The 21,809-nt window shown below is 37.0% G+C and overlaps 1 protein-coding gene across 1 annotated transcript in view; it reads right to left on the bottom strand.

Moving 5' to 3' along the window:
- LOC106666578 (rho GTPase-activating protein 26) overlaps positions 1-21,809 on the bottom strand; it is a 179,710-nt gene that overhangs the window by 82,121 nt on the left and 75,780 nt on the right. Inside the window, exon 2 of the mRNA XM_024230108.1 lies at positions 10,321-10,478. Within this exon, the coding sequence (XP_024085876.1) occupies positions 10,321-10,478 (158 nt within the window). The remainder of the gene's footprint in view (positions 1-10,320; positions 10,479-21,809) is intronic.

The raw sequence follows: 21,809 nt of genomic DNA, 5'->3' as shown, positions 1-21,809 counted from the left end.
CGCCATATCAACGCCTAAACCGTTGCTGCCAACGACCCGACGCCCCTGGTGAGTTGCTTACTGCAACTCTTCGGACGGGAAGTGGAAGCAAATAGAGCTATCCATCAAATACCGTCCGACCCCACTGCATCAGATTTGGAAGATGATGTAAAAGACCAAATCTATGCCATTGAAGGACTCGAGTGAAGAGCCCAATCGGATTTTTTTATCTTTAGTACATTTTGTAAAACAAAGATTGAAAAAAATATTTGCGTTATTAAAGGCTAAACATCGCTTTTTAAATACAATTTTTCGTTAAGGAATTATTGAATTTAAGAGCTTGATGATAAACGATGCCGACACCGCAGAGGCGAGCTAATACATCACAGAATTCGTTAACGACTGCTTGCTTCTGTTCGACAGCCGGCTATTATCCAATTTGTGGAGAATTTAATGTACGTGCATTCCTATTACAAAGGCTGCCGGAAGGAAGCATACCAATTAGTTTAAAACATACGATTCATAAAAGTCACCCTAATTGGTTAAACCGAGGGATGGGCTAAAGGTCTTTTGCCAATTCTAACCGGAAGAGGGCTTGCAGAAGGCCAATTTAATTCAATTCAATGGACTATTTCGGTTGAAAAAAAAATTAAACATTGTGGATATCTGTCTGTTAGAAAAGGTTCAAAATAAAAAGGAAGCAACAAGGCAAGGTCAAAACCACACCTATATTGAGTTTCTACTTTGTTAATCGATGATACTTGTAGGAAAAATCGAATGGCATTAGAAAAAAAAAATCTTCGTCGAGATAATAAAATGTAAAACCTATTTTTGCTTCGTGTGCGTGTATTATCTCTCGAGGGTTTCCGAAAGTATATAATGAAATCATGTCGTAGTAGAATCATCCGATTTCGGGAGAAGCGAATCTCAAGTTGACGGTTTTTATTTAAGCTGAATAATGGTCCACTTGGTCTTATCTCGAGGTTATCTGGTGTGTTTGTAATTTACGTGGTAGATAGATTTTGCATTATAATTTAGTATGGTTTTTCATGGGCTCTTTGGCAAGGAAACCTATAAAAAGTGAAATATGTATTGCGTTGAGGTTTGTCAGGTTGGTCCGAGACGACCAAACAACGTTATGATGATAGTGTTAGGGTCTGGTGGAAACAAACTTGTAGAGTTATACGCCCTTATAACTTTTACAATAAAAAGGACTCCAAGTAACACAGACCAACCACTGGAATATGGCTAAATGCAACCGACAGCAGGACTAGGCAGGCCTGGATGGAATACGATCAACATTATTATTTTGAGATATTGTGTTGGGGTCTGGCAAGAGAAAACCTGTAGTTTTGTAAATCGTTCATCGTTTACGATAAAAAGGACACGAAATAATAAACAGAACAATCACTGGAAGATGGCTAAATGCATACCACAGCAGGATTAGACGATCAAAAACTTTATTATTATTATGTAATGAGTTGACGCCGGCCGACGTGCAGCTTTATTAGTTTTTCTTTAATAAAAATAACACACCAATAACACACTACCTAACAACTGGAAGAAAGAGAATCTAAAAAATTAATACATAACCATCTCCAAAGAAATTAGGTTCCTAGGTACAAGCCTTGACCAAAGGTTCACCTGAAGAAGTCATGTAACTGCTAACTACATACTAAAACAACCATTGGCCAGTCATTATTAAGCGAATTGGTTAGGAACCTAAACGGTCAGACCACATATAGAGCTTTATATGGTGGCTAATAACGCTGCATAAATCGACACAAAACAAATTAAAAGGTCAAAAAGACTAGCGTGTCTTAACACAACAGGAGGGATGCATGTCCCTCACCAGCGATGTAGACCCCACTAGGTTGCCCGCCCTTACACATACAATTAAGGGTGGCATGCCAGAGTGCCATCAGACTCCTGAGATACAACTAAATACAACTAGATTAAGGAGAAGCCACAAAGAGTCCCCAGGAGCTCATAACGACGAAAATAATGCAAGGGTGATGAAGGGTGCACGGACTGCACACGCGTGCGCGCGCACACACACACACACACACACACGCGCGAAAAGAATAATATTAATCAATAAATGTTTTACCTTCTTTCTTCCTTTCTCTTTTCCAACGACTATCTATCAAGCTGAAGCCCACGAGAAGAACGTCCATAAAAAAGACGATGAAAAGCGAATGGATGTACATACTTTTAGACAGTCAGGCAGCAATAAAGACACTAAATGCGTATGATGTTAGCTCCAAACTGGTCTGAGAGTTCCTCTGACTAAATGGCTCTAGGAGAACACAAGGTGACCTTAATGAGGGTTCCGGGACGTGAAGGTATAGAAGGAAATTATTAGGCCAACTAGCCAAAGAAATCACCCATGGGACCGAAACTACGAATAGGCACATCAGGATATTCTAAGAGCTTGAGTAAGAAAAACTCAAATACTGCTCGACAGCATTAGATATGATGAAACATAAAAGGGACTCCTGGGACGAAATAACGCACAGACCAATCCCTGGAGGTGGCGACCGGTGACAATCAAACAAAATATAAACAGTTACAGAAATGTGGACAAGGATTGGAAAGTATAATCATTTCGATTGTAATTATTTTAATGAATTGCGCGTAACCTCAGCAACATTTGACTTCTCCGCATTGTTGTTTAGTCAAGGAAAATGGTGGTGTGCGAACTCAATAACGAAATACGCAGGAAATACAATACAACTCTTTTTCACTCTTTCCTTCCAATAAATCTTTCTCGGGGTCATCAGAAAATGCGACATTACGCGTTTGATCGTAAAAGTTTCCTACTTGAGAAGAAAGCGCGTTTTAGCTGGGTAGGGATGCTTCGGTCATTGTCGAGACGGTTAGCAGCACACGTGGACCATGATAGAAGAGGGAAAAAAAATATAAAACACGAAGGTCGACACAAGGAGTCGAGAGCATTCATCGTCCAAGCTGTCCTTGACATTGACTCTATCCACTCTTAATAACCACAACAACAAATACAAAAGCCATCTTCTTCCATTACACGCCCTCCTCGAAATTGATTCTCCTCGTCGCGACAAAGTGATTCATTGAACCGTTGTTTTTAAACCGAAAAAATAAATTTTGAGAGAAAGATGCTTGCGATACTTTGCCCAAAAGCGTCACCAAAAGAGAGGTTTAGCCATCTAAATTGAACGTAATCGAATCGTTAAAGAGCATTGAAAAATTTTAATTGAGACAATATAATTGGAAAGCGAGAAAAACATATAAAAAATACACAGACGGAAAAGTGGAAAGAGGTAGATATGGAAAAAAGAAAAAATATAGAAAACCAAGAGTGTGAATGAATAGGGGAGAGGATGTAACTGAACAAACTTATGTATGGGATATGTTATAACGTAGAGAAGAGAGAGAGAGAGAGAGAGAGAGAGAGAGAGAGAGAGAGAGAGAGAGAGAGAGAAAGATGGGAATGGAGGAAGAAAGAGAGAGAGAAACAGAAAGAGGGAGAGAGAGAGAAAGAAAGAGGGAAATGAGGGAGCGAGAGCGATATAAGGCAGAGTGAGCGTGTGAGTGACAGCTTGAGAGAGAGAGGGGGGGGAGAGAGAGAGAAAGAGAGAGATAGAGGGGGAAACGAAAGATGGAGATAGATGACTTAGTGAGGTAGAGTGATGGAAACAGGGATATAGTGAGAGAAGCATAGTAAGCGAGACCGATATAGAGAGACAGAATAAGTGTGAGAGTGATTGTAGATAGATAGATAAATAGAAAGGGTGGGAGAGAGGGAGGGGGAGGGAGAGAAAGAGAAAGATAGAGAGAGAAAGTGAGAGGGAGAATATGAGAGAGAAAGTGAAAGGAAGAGAGAAATAAGGAGAAAGAAACTGAGAGAGAAAGAGAGGGGGAGAGAGAGAAAGATAAATAGTAACAGGGAGATAGTGAGAGGTGAGAAAGAAACAAATAGTGAGAGAGAAGGAGAGGGAAAGTGAGAGGGAGAGAGAAAGTGAGATGGAGAGCAAGAGAGAGAACGTGAGTGGGAGAGAGAAAGTGAGAAGGAGAGGGAGAGAGAAAGTAAGAGGGAGAGCGAGAGAGAAAGTGAGAGTTGAGAAAGAGAAAAATAGTGAGAGGGAAAGAGAAAGTGAGTGGGAGAACGAGAGATAGAAAATGAGAGGGAGAAAAAAGTGAGAAGGAGAGGGAGAAAGTAAGATGGAGAGCGAGAGAGAATGTGAGAGGTGAGAAAGAGAAAAATAGTGAGAGGGAGAGGGAGAGAGAAAATGAGAGGGAAAGCGAGAGATAGAAAATGAGAGGGAGAGGGTGAGAGAGAACGTGAGAGGGAGGGAGTGAAAAGTGAGAGGGAGAGTTATAAAGAGAGATACAGAGTGAGTTTGTGAATGGTTGCTAGAGAGAGAGAGGGGGGAGAACGACAGATGAAGAGAGGATAACTGAGTGAGAGATATTGATGGAGATAGGGATGTAGTGAGAGAAGCAGAGTCACTGACACAGATATAAAGAGAGACAGAGTGAGAATGAGTGTGTGTGGCAGACGGAGAAGGGCAAAGAGATTGAAAGAGAATGAAATGAGGATGGGAGAGGCAACAACGATTGATCCACACGTGTACCATTCTAGATTTTCACCCAGATGGCTACAACTTGATGAACGTTTCTCCCAGACATCATCGTAAGAAATAGTACATCATAAATAATTAATTGTGAATATAGTAAATGACCACAACGATTTGTAACGGCTTGTTGCGAACTTCATGCACAATTTCCCGTCTGGAAGGTGAGAGAAAGGAATATGGAAAGTAAGAGTAGTAATGGTCTCGATTCCCGGCCGCAGGGAACTACGACCCGAGGGGGCTGGACCAAATGGGAAGGGGGAAAAAAGGGAATAGAAAAGAAAAAGAGAAGGGCCACCTACCCTCGTGTAATCAGAATTCCTACTTGTTTTTCTAGCACCACCGTCACTCCCGACCCAATTCCGCCCATTTTTTTGTACTTCCTCGAAGGAAAAACTACAACACGAGGTGAAAATTATTGGATGCGTTTGGAAAATAAAGGGAGCGCCGGGGACGAGGCGAGCCTGCTTTGTAACAACAATGGGACAACTACAAAACCAAGGATTTCCGTCTATTAACCCCACCTCGTGACTCAGTCGATAACGTCTCATCTGCCAAATGCACACGTGCAATAATTTAAAAAAAATTTTTTTATAACAAATAAATTTTATTTTATTTTAAAAAAATCCCACGTGGTTTTTTAAAAGTCATTAATTATTTAAACATTTATTTGGATGTTCCGGTAATTTACTTCCAACATCAGCATCTATATTTTTAAAATGTTATGTGTGCCCAAATTTAGCAAATTATTTGTACCAACATGTGAATAAATTTTCTGGAAAACTGTTACATCAAACATTTTGCCTAGCGTAAATGTTACATTATATTGGCCTATTGACAATCGTCTGGGGGGAGCTTTTTTAAATAGTAGAATAATAAAAGAACGTTTCCATTTTGTCGGATAAATTCGTAATTCTAACGAGTAATTGTAGAAATAACATAAAACATGACTTATCTCAGACTTAATTAACTTCAATAAGGTAATAGAAATTTGTTCCGGTCCGACGGATTTGCATGCTATGCTATTTACTGCAGTGTAGACAGATTCTTGCATTATAATTATGTGAAAAAATTAAATTCACACTTTTGATCAATACCATTTGCAATACTTCTATAATTGTCAATAATATCATAGACCACATATGCATCTTTATCATTTCCCAGGTACGTNAAAAAATAATAATAATAATTATAGGATGTCCATTTAATGTTACAAAATTTATTTTTAAGTATTTCCAATACTCTGGGTGAGAAAGGCTACTGGCGATATTTATTGGATTATTTATTAGATTAAATTTTTGATTTGAGAATTAGTGTTTTTTTACAGTTATATCTAAATAGTTTATTCTATTGGTTTTTTTTTTTTCAAATGTAATTTCATATTTTTATGGCGTGAATATAGTGTAGTTCATGTTTTTTTTTTAATACAAAAAATATCATCAATATATTTAATTAAGATACGGGGTTTTAAATTATTAATGGACAAAGTTTTTTTAAGGATATGGCTGTACGTATATCTCACTTAGTCAAAATGTTCTCACGTCAACAGGTCAACTTCCCAAAGCAATACCACCACTATAATAATTGTTATCACAGGAAAATATCGTTTATTACGAACTTTTAAGCCTTCTTCATGAAGGTCAATGTTTTTTGTGAAGAAATTTGGATGTATTAATTGCCAAGTTTTTAAAATAATGTTATAGGTTTCAGTAAGAGGAATATTAGGAACCGTTGAAAACATCAAAGGAAACTAAAATGTTATATATACACTGCCCATAAAAAAAACCGACCACTTGGTTTTTGCACGAAAAAATTATTATGCCAACTTTGGAAATGCATATTTTCTCAGCCTTTCAAGTCATAGGTTCAACTTATTTACCTCATCACGGAAATTCAATTTTTCTTTCACATTTCACAGGTGTTGTGGCAGTTTGGTTTCGTATAACGTATTGACGTATTCAAACAATATGTATATGTATGGTAAAATGGGGAGAGAGTGATAGCTTTTTTCCATGGGCATAAAAAACACGTTTTTGCCCAAAAATCGCGAAAATTTGAAACAATTTCTAAAAAGAGACCTAGCGCAGGTCTGTATATATATATATATATATATATATATATATATATATATATATATCTGTGTGTGTGGGTGTGTGCGCGCGCGCGGGTGGGTGTGGGTAGCCAATAGATAAATATGTGCATATTCCTAAAATCCCATTGGTACAATAAGATTTAACTTCACTATTCCCAAAATTATTAACTACACTAGTTCGTATGGCTGTCCTTTTCAACGTTCTAACGATGTTTGGATTGTGAAGGAATTTAGTCGGTTCCGCATTCACCTGCTGGCTGAGGTGTTGGTGTGACCTCAGGGATCTTATAATTCATATGTAAGTCCTTATTTCCTACGTAGGGTGCATTGACCATGTCACATAAGATTTTATTTTGGAGTGTTTGTAAAAGTTTGATATTGCGGTGTTTGGTACAGCCCCATAATTGAAAACCACATGTCCACATTTAGGACTTGTCTGTATATTTTATTTTGTATAGTAAGGTTGTAGCAGCGTCCTATCAACCAGTATAGTTGTCTATACCTTAAGCCAATTTCTGTCCACGTGCTCTTTCCTACTCAGCTTGGCATCTAAGCTCATTCCCAGATGTCTATGGACCATTGACGGTGAAAGAGGGAACATGGTCCACCGTTTTGTTAGTAAAATTTTTATGTCGCTTAAACACATTCTCCCCATCCTTCATTCTTGACCACCAGTTAGGGTTCAGACGTTCTCATTGTACAGTTCAGCAGTGCCATCGAGTTATAGACATCGCTACCGCTCTGGAGCAAAATGACTGCTGCTCCGGTGTATTCCTAGATGTAGTGTTCCAATGTAACAAACACGCAACTCAAAAGACAGACGATTCAGACTTCTTAAAAGATTGCTGGACAAAGGACTAAAACTGGCTCTTGAATATCACTATTCTGAGACCCTTTTGGACATGTGCTATCGAACTTTACGGTTCAAACAAACATTCCAACCTACAACGTACCAATCCCTACCATCAAAAATTCTTCGAACCATCGTCAATGATCCTTTCTAAACATCCCTAATCATCTATATCTAATCTAAATTTACCAGTCGTAATGACCTTAATATCAAATATGTCCTTGAAAGGTTCTTTGTCTTCGCGTGTTCTTTGTGGTGGTCCTTGCGTGTTTCGCAATTGACTGATGGGCCACGTTGGTGTGCTTATAACAATTAGATTTATCCGGATTTTATTGGTGGATATTGATCGGGATCCATCTGAAACCTCTTTTGGTTTGCCCTTAGAGATGTTTTGAGCGTTACCGCAGATTGAGCATTGAGCATTTTCTGTTATGGGGGCAGGAGCAAGGTGTCCAATATTCTGGCATCTCAAGATCCCTCATTTTGTCCAGTATCTTTGTCATCGAATCCTACAGTAACAGAGAGTTTTAAGGGCATTGATGCCACCTAAAGTTGACAGCGAAGTTGGTTCGTTGTCCTTCCTTTTCCGGAACTGCTGTACTTTGTAAGTTATGAGGGATTTTTTTCAAGGTCAATGTGAATCCCTTCCTCAGTTATGGTAGCTGGGTGGTAGGTTAAATTGAAATGAATACAACATAAATGTGATAATGACAGAAAACGGCAAGATGTTTAAACATCTAAAACCATCGATCAGGATTTAATCTAATCATCCAGAATAATTACACCTCTTACAAACCTCTTCATCAGTGATTTCGTTACATGGTAAATTAAGCTCAGTAAGATTTTTGAGTTTGACTAGCTCTTTTACGTCTTGATCACTTATCACATGGTGTATGTATCTAGCTCCTCCAAATACTGTAAGCATTTTTTCATGACCACTACCCCTTGGTCTTGGTGGTTACAAAGAAAGCTTTGTAATGTTTGTATTACTTCGTAAAAACTTACCGATTTGCCTATATTTACAGCGCAAGGTAATACTAAAGTGTCACCTTTAAGATATTGACCAAAACTCATGTTGCTACCCACTAGATGTTATTATAAAAAATGATAAATGATATTTTAAGCATTGTCAATCTTTTTCAAAGATTACGTGAAAATTTGTAGAAACTGCGCATACAACCTACCAAAACACCATCGAATTTAAGAAAAAGTCAATCACTGTAAGGTAACATATTTCTATCAAATTATTTCCTGCGTCTTGAAAACGTTTTGCTGTCGATACGAAGCGGAAAGAGCGAACAGGCTGCAATTGATCAGGTCAACTACTTCAGGATGGCAATATTTTAGCGCTAACGCCAAAGGAGTATCACCCTCACTACTCTTAGCATTAACCTCAGCTCCATGCTGCAGAAGAAGTTTAGCTACGCTCTTATGACCATATAGTGCTGCCAAATGTAAAGCAGTAAAACCTCCATGAGCCTCAGCATTAACAATAACTTCTTGATGTTGCAGAAGAAGTTCAACATAAAAACAGAGTCATAAACGTTCATCTGACAGCCGTAAGTCTTGATATATAGGCCTTTCATACTTTTTTAATAAAATTATACGAAAAACTGGATTCCAGTACAACTATTATACAATCCTAGCCGTTATCTAGGTAGCTGACAGAAACAAAAAAACTACTTGACAAGTTCCTCTAAACCCATTATCATAAGGTTGAAGCTATTATTTATCTTCAGTCTGTGCAGATTAAACGACAAAAAAACTTAGTATATCTGGCGTACCATGTTTAATTTTTTGCACTATGTGCACCTCACGTCTTTTTAAAACTTCTGGTTTTTTACCTATACAGATGAAGATAGATACACTCCTTTACATTATGCTTCTGTGGACGTACTGGTACTTACTTTGCTTTCGAACAAACTCAAATTATACCTGATTTTTTATGTATCTCTAAAGGATTAACAAGAGGTTTTCTCCCAAGCAAAGTTCTGGGCAATCAAGATAAGCTAAATAATAACAAAATATTAGTCAGTGATAATCAAGCAAGCAAATCAGAACCTATTTTAATTAATAAGTTTAATTAATAATAAATCAAGAGCATTTATTGAAGTCCAAAATGGCTGTAATCATAGCTGTACATTTTGCTCAATTACTGAAGCAAGAGGAAACAACCGATCCGTACCAATAAACAATATTATAGAGCAAATCAAGGTTTTCGTAGCAAATGGCTACCAAGAAGTAGTGTTTACAGGTGTTGATATTACTGATTTTGGTACAGATTTATTTGGCAAACCTTCACTTGGTTCAATGATCAGAAGAGTTTTAAAGGATGTACCGGAATTGAAGGGACTTGCAAAATCACACAAATAAAATTTAAAAAAAAAACATAATTGATATCTCTATGTCCTATCTCTGTGACAATTACTGTGCGTTCTGATTGATTTACTCTGTAAACCACACGATAGTTACCTACTCTTAACCTTCTACGCCCTTTTAAACTATAATATAGTGGTTCACCAAGCGCCAAGATATTAAAATAGACATTGACCGGGGCTTCTTTTGCTTTTTTCTCTATTTAGTAAATTTCTTAAGCCAAGTAAAACTGGGAAGCGTTTGACGCTGGCTTACTATACTCATCAAGACTGGTACTTGGTCTTAATTAAGCTTTTCCACGATCTTACACTTTTGGAAAAAAATATAATTAGAAATCTCATGAATTCTCTGTGCTTGGCGCTTAGAGGTATGCAAATTAGGATTTTTTTTCGAGTAGAATGAGTACTCACCATTTTAGCCCGTTCGTCTTCTATCGCTTCTATCAGCCTGCCGAATTCTGCTAATGACTTAGATATCACTAATTCGTCGTCTGTTTGTGAAGTCCCTATACACTCAAACCTGAAAGTTTGCAGCGTGACCGAAAGTGCTCTCTGAGCTCTTGACAAATCTGGAAAAAGAAAACAAATTTAAAAAAATTTAGAATCAACTATACTTTACACAAGCATATATAAATATAAATAAATTTTTTACCAGACAATTTTAATAAAAAATTTTTTGTGTAAATAAACAAATTGCAAGAAACCCTTTCTAGTCTATTACTAATCTCATTATTTTCCCACTATTTTATGCAAGATTATCTCGCTTTCTTTGATAACACGCAAGGATTATAGTTAATATACCCTTTCTTGCCAAACGTTGCCAACCACAAATTTAGGAAATTTGCTAAAGCTTAGCTAATCCCATGTGTTTATGGTGGGTGCAGTGTTGTTTCTGCCCGTGTATTGGCATCATTTGTTTACTTGGCGCCAATCGAAACTCTCTATCACCAATCTTACGGAATTTCTGCTAACCTTTTAACCAAATTGCCAATGTTCGACTTGATCTCATATAACATTAAACCATAAAGGTTTAAATGAATTACTTTAAATAATGGTCATGTAAATGGCTAATTTGTCAATTCCCGCCAGAAAATATGGCGTTTTACTCATCTAGTTGATTGTTTGGATTTTTCCCTTATGGTTCAAAAATTAATGTTTAATATTTTAACACTAATTGCAGTTGGTTTTAGTAACACGGGGGCTGCTCACGACTAAAATAATAATTTAGGCATTCATTATTGCCTAAATTTTAGTTAAATAGTTGAAAAATATTGGAAACTACTCAGGGCAGGAAAAATGACCTTCTTGTAGGTTTTTGCTTCCTAAATACAGGAGGTATGGAAGTATTGTACTCATACAGGAAGTCTGAACAATTTTTCCCCTACAAAATTAAAATTTCCACTCCCATTTTGGGTTTCAGAAATTTCCGAACAATTTTATTATATTCCTCTATTGTCTTTCTTTAACGGTACTCCTCCAAAATCAAGATTTCCACTCGCATTTTGAGTTTCAGACCTTTCTGAACGAATTTTTTTCAGTGTCTGTTCGTGGACAATACCTTGCAATCGGCAAAATTCCGAAACCGTGTAATAATTTTTATGTAATTTTCAGAAATTGTGTGGGTGGGTTTCTAGATGGTCCCCTAAGAATTTCATCCCCTTCGGATCAACAGTTCACAAAAAAATTGCCGGATCCTTGTGGAATTTTGAGGGATTATGCGGGTTGCTTTCTAGTTGATCCCATATGAATTTTATTCTAACGTATGCGCATCGTTATGCGCAAAATGTGAATTGCCCACCACGTTTTTAAAAATAAAATTGAATAATTATTCCGTGGCGAGTGATTTTTGTAAATTGTATCCCTGACCACTTTACGAACCATCATGACAGTAAATTAACTTTTAAAAAGGTTGTAAAAATGACCATGATCAATGAGCACAAGAACAGCTCACCTTCAGATTGTTATTTACGAAAATCTACGAATTTTTCATATATAGTTACAACAAAGAATTTTTTATTTAAAGGGTTATCGGTGGTGTACACTGTATACAGGAGAGGACCTAGGCTGCTTCCTTGCTTGACTTCGCCTACTGATTGTTTTTTTTTTCTTTCAGAAAACGTTTTGGTTTTTCCTGACTCATGCGACTATTGGGTAATAAGACAAAGGACGAATCGAAGAGTGGTTTTTGTAAATTGTATCCCAGGCCTCCAGTTTCATCCACTGCCATTAAACTTTCCTTTTAAAAAAGGTTTATATTGGTAAACCCGGTCATGATCTATGAGCGCATCATTTACTCGCCGTCCGATTGTTTTTTAAAGACAATTTATTGTTTTTTTTTTTCTGGTACCCAACCGTAGTGTGAAATGACAAGTGAGAGGTGAGAAAGGCGTTTTCGAGGTTTCGACTGCATTGCAGGACCCTTTTCCAAACCACCCTCTTCGCCCTTCTACACGTGTAAACTCACCCTTGCACCAACAGCAGAACCCTTCCCTTTCCTATTACATCGATATTCTCCCGGTTCACTAGGGAAACGGCAACGATCCCGAAAAAAACTCTCGAACTATACACCTCTTTCTTTATGAAATATGAAACGATCTTTAGAACTGCACCTATATCTATATCTAAATCGTTCAGAAGGAAAACGTTTGTACAGAGAAACGTATCGATTTATATTATGAAGTTATCGACAAGTTTTTTTACATTTCTAATATGAGGAACAATCTCCAAGCCAACGACTGGAAAAGTTTAATTTTAAAAGTAAAACCTCTCGGCGGATAAGCCAAGAGATAAAAAGGAGGAAAGCCCAGAGAAAAGCAGGTTAAAAATCCTTTTTACAAGGATTCTCGATAAGAGCAGCTAAAGCCTAAGCCGGGATATTTTATAACTGATGTTACCAGTTAAACACAAGAGGAACGATGAAACACATACAAAAAAAATTTAATCCTTGAAACGCAAATTTAAAACTAGTAAAACTATTCAATTAATAAAAATGAACTAAACTTATAGGCTTAGTCTTCAAGCGTTTTAACTTACTTTTGGTGAACTAATACTAACATTACCGTTACTACTAATTATTCGGAAATCGTGAGATGCGGTCTGGTGTGACGTAGGTTTTAAAAAAACATTTCCTTTATCGTGCCAACGTTTCGATCTTTATTGAGATCATCTTCAGGGTCTGGGATTTATAAACATTGTTTAAATTTAACAAATACATGTAGGATGTGGAAAAAAGTGAATTTAAACAATGCAAAAAAAAAATTTTATATTCAATCAAAGTATTTCTACTCACTCAAAGTGTTTGTTTTCAGCGTAATTGTGCCATTCTTGCGTGACGTGTCGAGAGTGCCAGTGAGATTTTGCTATTTTGTGTTTATATACGTTGGATTTTGAAGCGGTGGGGAAGGAAGTCGGGATAGAAAGACATTTTTGTATAAGGAGTCGGTTTCTTTGAGGTGAAAAGAACCGACGATGGAAAAAAAGGTTGGTAATGGTTCGGCCAGTTTATCCTTTCAGGATGATATAGACGGGGATAAATAAGAAAAGGAAAGCTAAATTATTGAAAAATTATACTATGTAAAAATGTTTGATGTGTGGAATGTGATGAATGTTTTATATGTTTTGTGTGATGTGATGATATATGTACGTTATCGATATTGAATTTGATTAATGATATTGGCGTAGCGGTGTCTGTTCTGTAATTGATGCTGTGTTTATCTGCGTTGATGTAAACCATTTCTAAAAAGTTACGTTTATGTTTGTTTTGCTCTGTGTGTAATATTTTTGGATTGTTGAAGTCGAAATTGTGTTTGTGTTTAAAATGGTGGGTAGCGAGTGCTGTAGGATTTTGCTTGGGTTTTTTGCAATCATAGATATGTTGCTTTACTCTCTTGTCCAGATATTGGGATGTAAGACCGATGTAAGTTGCCGGACAGTTTAAACAGTTGATCTTGTAGATTACGTCAGATTTATTTGTTATTGGTGTGGGATCTTTAATTTTGGAAAAAAGTGTTTGAATTGTTTTATAGTTTTTGAAAGCTATTTTAAAATTATCGGAGGAGAGAAATGTTGGATGGTGTTAGTGTTGAGTTGAAGTTGTTGATTATGTGTTTAGGGTAGTGATTTTTATGGAGGATCTGTTTGTATATCTTTATGTTCTTGTGGTGAAATGATTCATGGCTTAGGGTAATAATTCTGTGAAGTAACCCTTTGGCCGTGTTTATTATTGTATGAAGAGGATGGTGAGATGTAAAGTTGAGGTAGCGATCTGTGTTTCTTGGTTTTTGATACCAATAATTTGTGATCAATGTGCCATCTGGTTGTTTTATTAGGAGTGTACTAAGTACTCTACTAATGGCACAATTACGCAGAAAACAAATTTTGAGTGAGTAGAAATACTTTGATTGAATATAAAAAATATTTGTTTTGCATTGTATAAATTCACTTTTCCACATCCTACATGTATTTGTTAAATTTAAACAATGTTTGTAAATCCCAGGCCCTGAAGATGATATTAATAAAGATCAAAACGTTGGCACGATAAAGGAAATGTTTTTCTGAAACCTACGTCACACCAGACTGCATCTCACGGTTTCCGAATAATCATCGACTAACGGTCACTAATCACCACACGTTACCACTAATAATGTACATCTGTTTGTCTGCAATAAATGTATGTAAACGAACACTGAGGATTATTTCCAAAACGCCCCAAGAAATATCGAGTATTCTCAGAAAGTGAATGTGACCAGACTTCTATGTTTGTATGGGGTGTTGCGTTTTATGTTAATTTATCGAAATGAATGTAATTTATCAGCGTGAAAGCAAGGTTTTGTTGAATCCCGCCCGAGGATATCGAGTACTCTGGGGGACTGAATGTGATCAGACTTCTATCTTTGCATCGGGTGTTACGTTTTATGTTAATTTATAGGAATGAATGTAATTTATCAGCGTGAAAGCAAGGTTTTGTTGAATCCCGCCCGAGGATATCGAGTACTCTGGGGTTGTAAATGCGATACAGAAGAAAAAGAAAAAAACACGCAGAGGGCCGTAGATGGTCTCAGCTTTTTGTCGGCCCCTGAATTTCCCACATCGTTTTTATTATTATTTCCAAAAGTACAATCGTAATTCACAAAACTTGCGCTTGAGAAAAATTTACGTTTATTCGGGTTAACTTTCGTGCAGCTTCGCGATTTGCAAATATAATCCGTCATAAATCCATAATAGTTGATATGAGACACAACGGGTGCATAAATAAATTTTCACTCTCGCCGTCAAGTTTATGAATTTATTTTAAAAGGCCAATCGAGCATAAATTTGTGCCACAAACATTGACCGCCCAAAGCGTACAAAAATGTACCATAAACGTCACTGTCATCCGCAAAATACATGAAAATAATAAGCCCAGTAACCAGAATAAATTAAAATTGCAAACTCTTTTTTGTTTAAGTACCGTTAATTCTGAATTTATTTATAGGGAAGTTCTCTACAAACGTTAATGGATGATTAACCCATCCTTACTTCCAGCAAGATGCTAGGCCAAAGATTTTTAGTAAAACGGGCCCAAAACTCCAAATATAGCCTACAGGCAGTACACAAGAAATGGTAGACCTCTGACAACATATGAAGGTCTAGTATGGTGGTAGAAAACTTTAGAAAAGAAAACACAAAATTATAATTCAATTACAGAGATTGGTATGTCTTTTTTTACAGGGGCTATCCATATTTGCTCAACTTGGGCAATGGAGCTAACTGCAATTGCCACGGTTCCATTGAACCAGATTCAAATGATGAAATACGACCGTGCAGACTCTTAGGACAACATGAAAAGGAAAATTATTTGAAAAACCCTTCCAATAAAAAAAATTATGTTTAGAAGATTAAATAAAAATGATGAAACTAATAGAGAGGCCTTATCGTGGTATACAGATGGAGCCAAATGGAGTGGGGGCAGATGCCAAAGGCCCAGCGAAACCTTTAGACACCACACCATCAATTTTCCAAGTTGAGGTCCATGCAATAGAACTCTGTGCACAATAACTACCTAAAACGGTACAGATTCTCAGCCAGCCAAGCAGCACTGAAGGATTTTTAGACTCCTCCTTCAACTCAAAGTTTGGTACACGAAACCAAGCAATACTGTGTTGCCAGGATACGAGGGTGTTGGAAGCAACAGGCTGAAAAATAAGCAAAAATAGGAGCAGCCCTCATACCCTTTTGGGCAAAACAGCAAATTTTCACACTCCAGAACATGCTAAAAGCGGAACTGAACTGAATGGAGCAAGAAATGCTCAGGTATTGGATGAATTCACCATGCGTAGAACAATCAAAGGAGTCAACATCTTAACCAGGACGACAACAATTCTGACTATAGGCCTTTATACAAGCCACTCCCATTGAAGTACAACCTTCAAAAATGGAAAAACACAGAGGCATGTGTCTGTCATGAAACAGCAGAGGCATCGCAACATTATACGAGTGCACAGCGTTTGTCCAGAAATGATATTGCCTCTTTGGAAAGGCAACACTAACTCTCAAAGGAACCCCGGCAAATGGCCAACTACTTCAATGACAATGAACTCTCAGAGGTATGGAAATAAGTAAGAATCAAGAAAGTGGGTTAAATTCATCAGTCACTTCCCGGGGGAACCGTTTTACTGCGAAACTTGACATAAATTGCGCTGTATGATGGTTTTCCTCTATAATGAGGACTTTACACCATATTTTTGCACTACGCAGACCAGAATCTACCACGTTTCGTTCTCTCGGTTCATCAATGTTGCAATTCCTCCACGCACCATTCTTCTGCAATTGATGCTTCCACAATGTTCTGAATGGTCGGTTGATTAATTCGCCATAGTGTTTCTCGAGCTTTTATTGTCAGGTTCATAGGCATTTCAACTGCCTGACTTGGGTAGGCATCGGAACAAGTCTTATTTGACTGCACAGCATTAGTCCAGAAATGATACAGCCTCTTCGGACAGGCGATACTAACTCTTGGTACAATTAGCGAAGAGGTACCTCGGAAAGAACACTTCTAGCTTAAAGGTAGTGCACCGGGATAAGGGAATAAAGCAAGGACAAATCCACAAATAGATATTTTAGGTTGCAGTGGAAGAAAGGGACACTATACTCGCCAGTGACTCCGAAACTGAAAGCAAAATGTACTACAAATTTACTAGCTGATATGCATTTATTTTCCAAAACAGAAAAATACAGCAAAAACCGGTCTAAACCATTTACAAGATTTGAATATGTTAGCACGGTATTTAGAAGTTATTAAGACGTGAGAAGTGGAAAACATTTAAACCCAAAGATTTGACAATAGGCATGGTGAGAATTGCTTGCTGAAAATTCATTTGGACGGATATAGCGTCTTGAGATTTGCATACTTTCAGCTGAATAAAATTTTTAAAAGGAGTAAAAACTGCAAGGCATTGCAACATCGATAAACGAATCATTATTGAATGGATGGAGTAAGCAATTGGCCCGAAGAGGACAGGGAAGTTGAAAACATGAACGTTACGGATTGATCAGCAGTCTGCAGACACTCCACACGGTTCCCTCTCATAAATACTAACTAAAAATTAATACTCAACTCCTTCGTCAAGCTTTCGAGGAATATATAACCTTTACCTGGTCTTCGAAACTATTATTAATATTTCACAGTGTGGACAATATAAGCATCTATTTACAGTTCAGAAATTTATGGTTTCAAAAATTGTGAGTTTATGAGTTGACACTAGAATGACATCTACAACCCTTCAATTCTCTATCGGAATTGTAACCTCTAGCTGGTTATCTTCTCATAAATACTAACTAAAAATTACAGAATAACCATCTCGAGGTTCTTTCTCTCATCACAATATTTTTTGTATTTATTCCGATATTTCGTGATTCACAATGTGGAGCTTTCGAGGAAAATATGTATACCTTTCTTCAAAATTTTGAAACCATCGCTAATAACATCTCTAAGTTGCACTGGTTATGTATTAAATTAGTTATTATTTTGTGTGCTGTAGTTTGTGTTCGGATAGTTATATTTGAGATATTTTTTAGTCAGGGTTGTAAAAATTGCACCTTGTTAATCTTTCTCTATGTTAGAGACTGTTAAGTTTGTATACGTGCGTATGTATATAAAATAGTGTAATGCTTGTTCAGTTGTGGGATGTTTAACCAATTTGAGCTGTTATGTTTATAAATAAGTATGGATGGGTCATCTCAGCAAGGTCATCTCACGCAGTTCTTCGGAACGTGCCCGAGTGCGCACATACCCAAGTTTACTACGACGTATATTAAATTCAACGATGTTTTGCACAAGGGGATAAAGGACGCCGGAGAAAGCATAATTGGAAAACTCGATAATAAAACCTGTTACCAGAGAGTACGTGGGATTACACGTGTCTGCATGATCCTTACACATAGGGACCGACTGCCGGAGCCATCCCAAAAATTGTCATTTGTGCAAAGTAACTTCCGCCTATTTCTGCCTTGGAGTCGGAAATTGGAGGCCAATAGCGATTAATATACCGTTTTGTTAACTTATATATGGACATTTGAGTTTTTTTAACACATCGTAGACCAAAACGATTTTTGGCACGGTTTTGGACGTTTTCCAAATGATTCGAAGATACTTTGAAACGTTTTCATATCCATGTGTGCTCTTCTCTCCAGTTGACGGATATGATTCAAATGTACGACGAGGAAACAAAGATATAACGGGTTAATCGCGGAATTACTCATTCTTAAATAAGTCTTCGTCTCTCTGGAGAGCCTTAATCATATGACTTATGCTCGAACAATAAACGTTACCGTGCTTAACGTAAAACATTTTAAGCCCGTTAGTCCAAAGGGATTTGTACCAATCAGTGTTTTCTGCAATGTTTTCTCATTTTTTCTGCGAATGAAAAACCAAATGTTCTGTTTCTTTAAAAATGTTTAAATGGCAAAGAGGACGAAGTAAGTAGGCGCATGCAGCGTCTCGTCGTGCCCCTTATTATCTATGTAATTTTTTCTGACCTTGCGGCTCACATCTACGTCTAGAAGATTCTGTTTGCCCGGGTCAAAGATATCCTTTTTCTTCTAAGCCATTTCTATTGTTTATTGTTAATAATAAATCAATCAATAAACTCTCCAATAAAGACGCAAACCATACAATTTACTCATTATTCCTATATGGTAGTATAATTATTCCATCTATCCTCTACATATTTGATATTGACGTGATTGACAAAAAATTAATCACGGTGAATATAACACAACAAAATGAATTAAAACGTGATCATAATATCGAATGTGTGCATAATACTGAAAAGTAGGTCACATTTTGTTCTTTGTAAGGTTCTTTGGAGGTCGGCAAAGGTCAAACGTGCAGCATTCCATTCACAGCATTCCTCCCATTATAAAATACATTTATGAGCAGTGGTACGTTATAAAAACAAAGAAAACGTCAAATTTCCTTCCTTTGGTTCAAATATAATATTTCAAGGTGTGAACGGCTAAGTGAGTGACTAATCATGAGTGAAACTTGTGGTTAAGTATATTTGAATTATAGAGAAAAATACTTTAACACTTTCTTGCCGAACGTTGCTTCAGGGAAACACCAAATTACCAAATGTGCGTAAGCTTAGCTAATCCCATGAGTTAGAGAGGGAGCTGTGTTTTTCCTTCAATGTTTCATCCCGTGTATTGGTAACACTGATTTTTTTTGGCGCCAATCAAACATCTCCTTCTTGGAATGCTCTGACAACACTGAGTATTTTGGAGCCAATCTCCATCTTGGGATCTTCTATCTCCAACGTGGCTCTTCACCCCACTACTGCATCCTGTATCTTTTTTCCCTAAAATCTCTATCACTCACGAGATTTCCCGCTAATCTGTTAATCAAATTGCTTATCTTGCTGTAAGATAACATTACACCATAAAAGTTTTCCAGAGTTCCAAAGTTTTTTTACTGGACTTTTATACATAGCCATAATCAAAAGGCTGATACACGTCGAACGTATAGATGTTATTTTAGCGTGTTTCTATTTTCTTTTTTTCCGGCTGACTGGTTTCAAAAATTTATCATTCGTTTGAGGCGCTTTTTGTAAAAAGGAAGTTGTTTTCTGTGGGAACGATCTTTAAAGCAGTAAAGTGGAAAATTGTAACATCTACCCACGATTCATTGGTCTAGATACGGCATGAGGGGGTGCAAATTGTTGCCGGCGGTGGTTCCACGTGGCTGAAAATTACACGATTAACTAAAGAGAGTTCTGGAAACAAAAGGAACTAAAATGTGTGATGTAACGTGAAAAAATAATAAAATTGGTAAATATAATTTTGTTAAATTGTAACGGGCGCGGACGAAAGCTGATCAAACAAATCTGTGAAAATTGTCGGTAAATAGTATAAAATCGAGCAGCCATTCGGTCAAAATTGGTTATTTATCCGTCATTTTAGGTTTATGTTGTCTTAAAATATTCTCGAAAATAGTGTACGTTTTTGGAGGGTTTCTTATTTTACTCCAGTGCACCATTCATGTTAAACACAGGCGGGATTCGAAGAAATGAGAGGAATCAGTGTTCCGCCTCCACCTGCTTACAACCCTAACGTCAAGCCATTTGCTTCTTCAACAAAATCTCTGGTCCAGATGACTAGGGTGCAGCCTGTACACTTAAATATGTGCCACATAAATGGAAGATCGTTGAGATCATCATGATCCATATATCAGAGGTAAACCGCCGCACAAGCTCGGATCATTATTTTGATAATCATCACTATATATGATAATAGAGACCAATTTCTCTTCTGCTTGTTTTTTTGGATTTTTTTTTAAACTCCTAATTAATTGTCAAATTATTGAGGTGTGAAAAATAACTTAATAGCCTTACCTTCAGTTTGGCTTCCCACAACTATGTAAGACTGACCACGTCCGTATCACCAGAGTCGTTGAACAAGCACTTGTGGAAAGAAGTTTGCTCATTTGTTTTCCTAGATGTGTCACAAGCAATGGATAAAGTCTGGCATGAGGTCTTAAAAGAAGAAACTCCATTCCAGCCAACTAACTTGCTGATATGTATGTGGTAAGCAAAAAGAGGCCCATTGGGAACTCAAACCGATCCAAGCTGCAGTGCCACAAGCACTATATTAAGCCCTGTAGTCTTGCTCTTCACCAGCGACCTATCAAATCAACTCCATAAATAGCAAAATAGAGGATTAAGATTAATTAAGAAAAATTAGTTCATGTGGATCAATCGAACAATTCATTCTTCTCAACGGTCTTGAAATCCCGTACGGCCGACGGCAACGAGGCAAAATACCTAGGTACACATGGATACTATCGGATATGGTGGACACTGGAAGAGCGCGATGGTGTTGAGTCAAGAGCTTAATATCGAATTACAGAATATGTACTGGTTCGTGGGTAGGCCACATGTTACGAACACCTAGCCAGATGATTGTGATGAAGATGTTAAATAATTAATTAACTAAAAGAACTCTCGAGCCTAAAATACACAGACGCGAATCTGTTAACCGTTATGCAAGTGTGGTCTTTCGTAAAGACCTCCAATGGGCGTTTTTTTATGGAAAGTATAAATGAATCGGTAATTTCATCTGTGATTAATATATAATAATATTTTAAATTATTGATCTGATTGATGATGATTGATTTGTTTATTGCAGTGTTGACTGAAAACATGTTTTATCTCTGTTTTAAATTATGATAAACCTGAGCTATTGTATCGTATTTCTTAGTTTTTGTCACACAAATGTTCTGAAGTCAAACTATATAGTTTTCGATTCCTATACTGTTTTGGAGTAGTTGTACTCCAGTCACATTTGACAGTTTTCAATTATAATTATTCTTTTTCTGAAATTTTTTAGGAATTCAATTGGGCTATTTTTGAAACTCACAGTTTCAC

This window comes from Cimex lectularius, unplaced genomic scaffold, assembly GCF_000648675.2.
Source record: "Cimex lectularius strain Harlan isolate CLEC.00 unplaced genomic scaffold, Clec_2.1 scaffold56, whole genome shotgun sequence".
Classification (NCBI taxonomy): domain Eukaryota; kingdom Metazoa; phylum Arthropoda; class Insecta; order Hemiptera; family Cimicidae; genus Cimex; species Cimex lectularius.
This window is presented reverse-complemented; position numbering and strand designations above follow the sequence as displayed.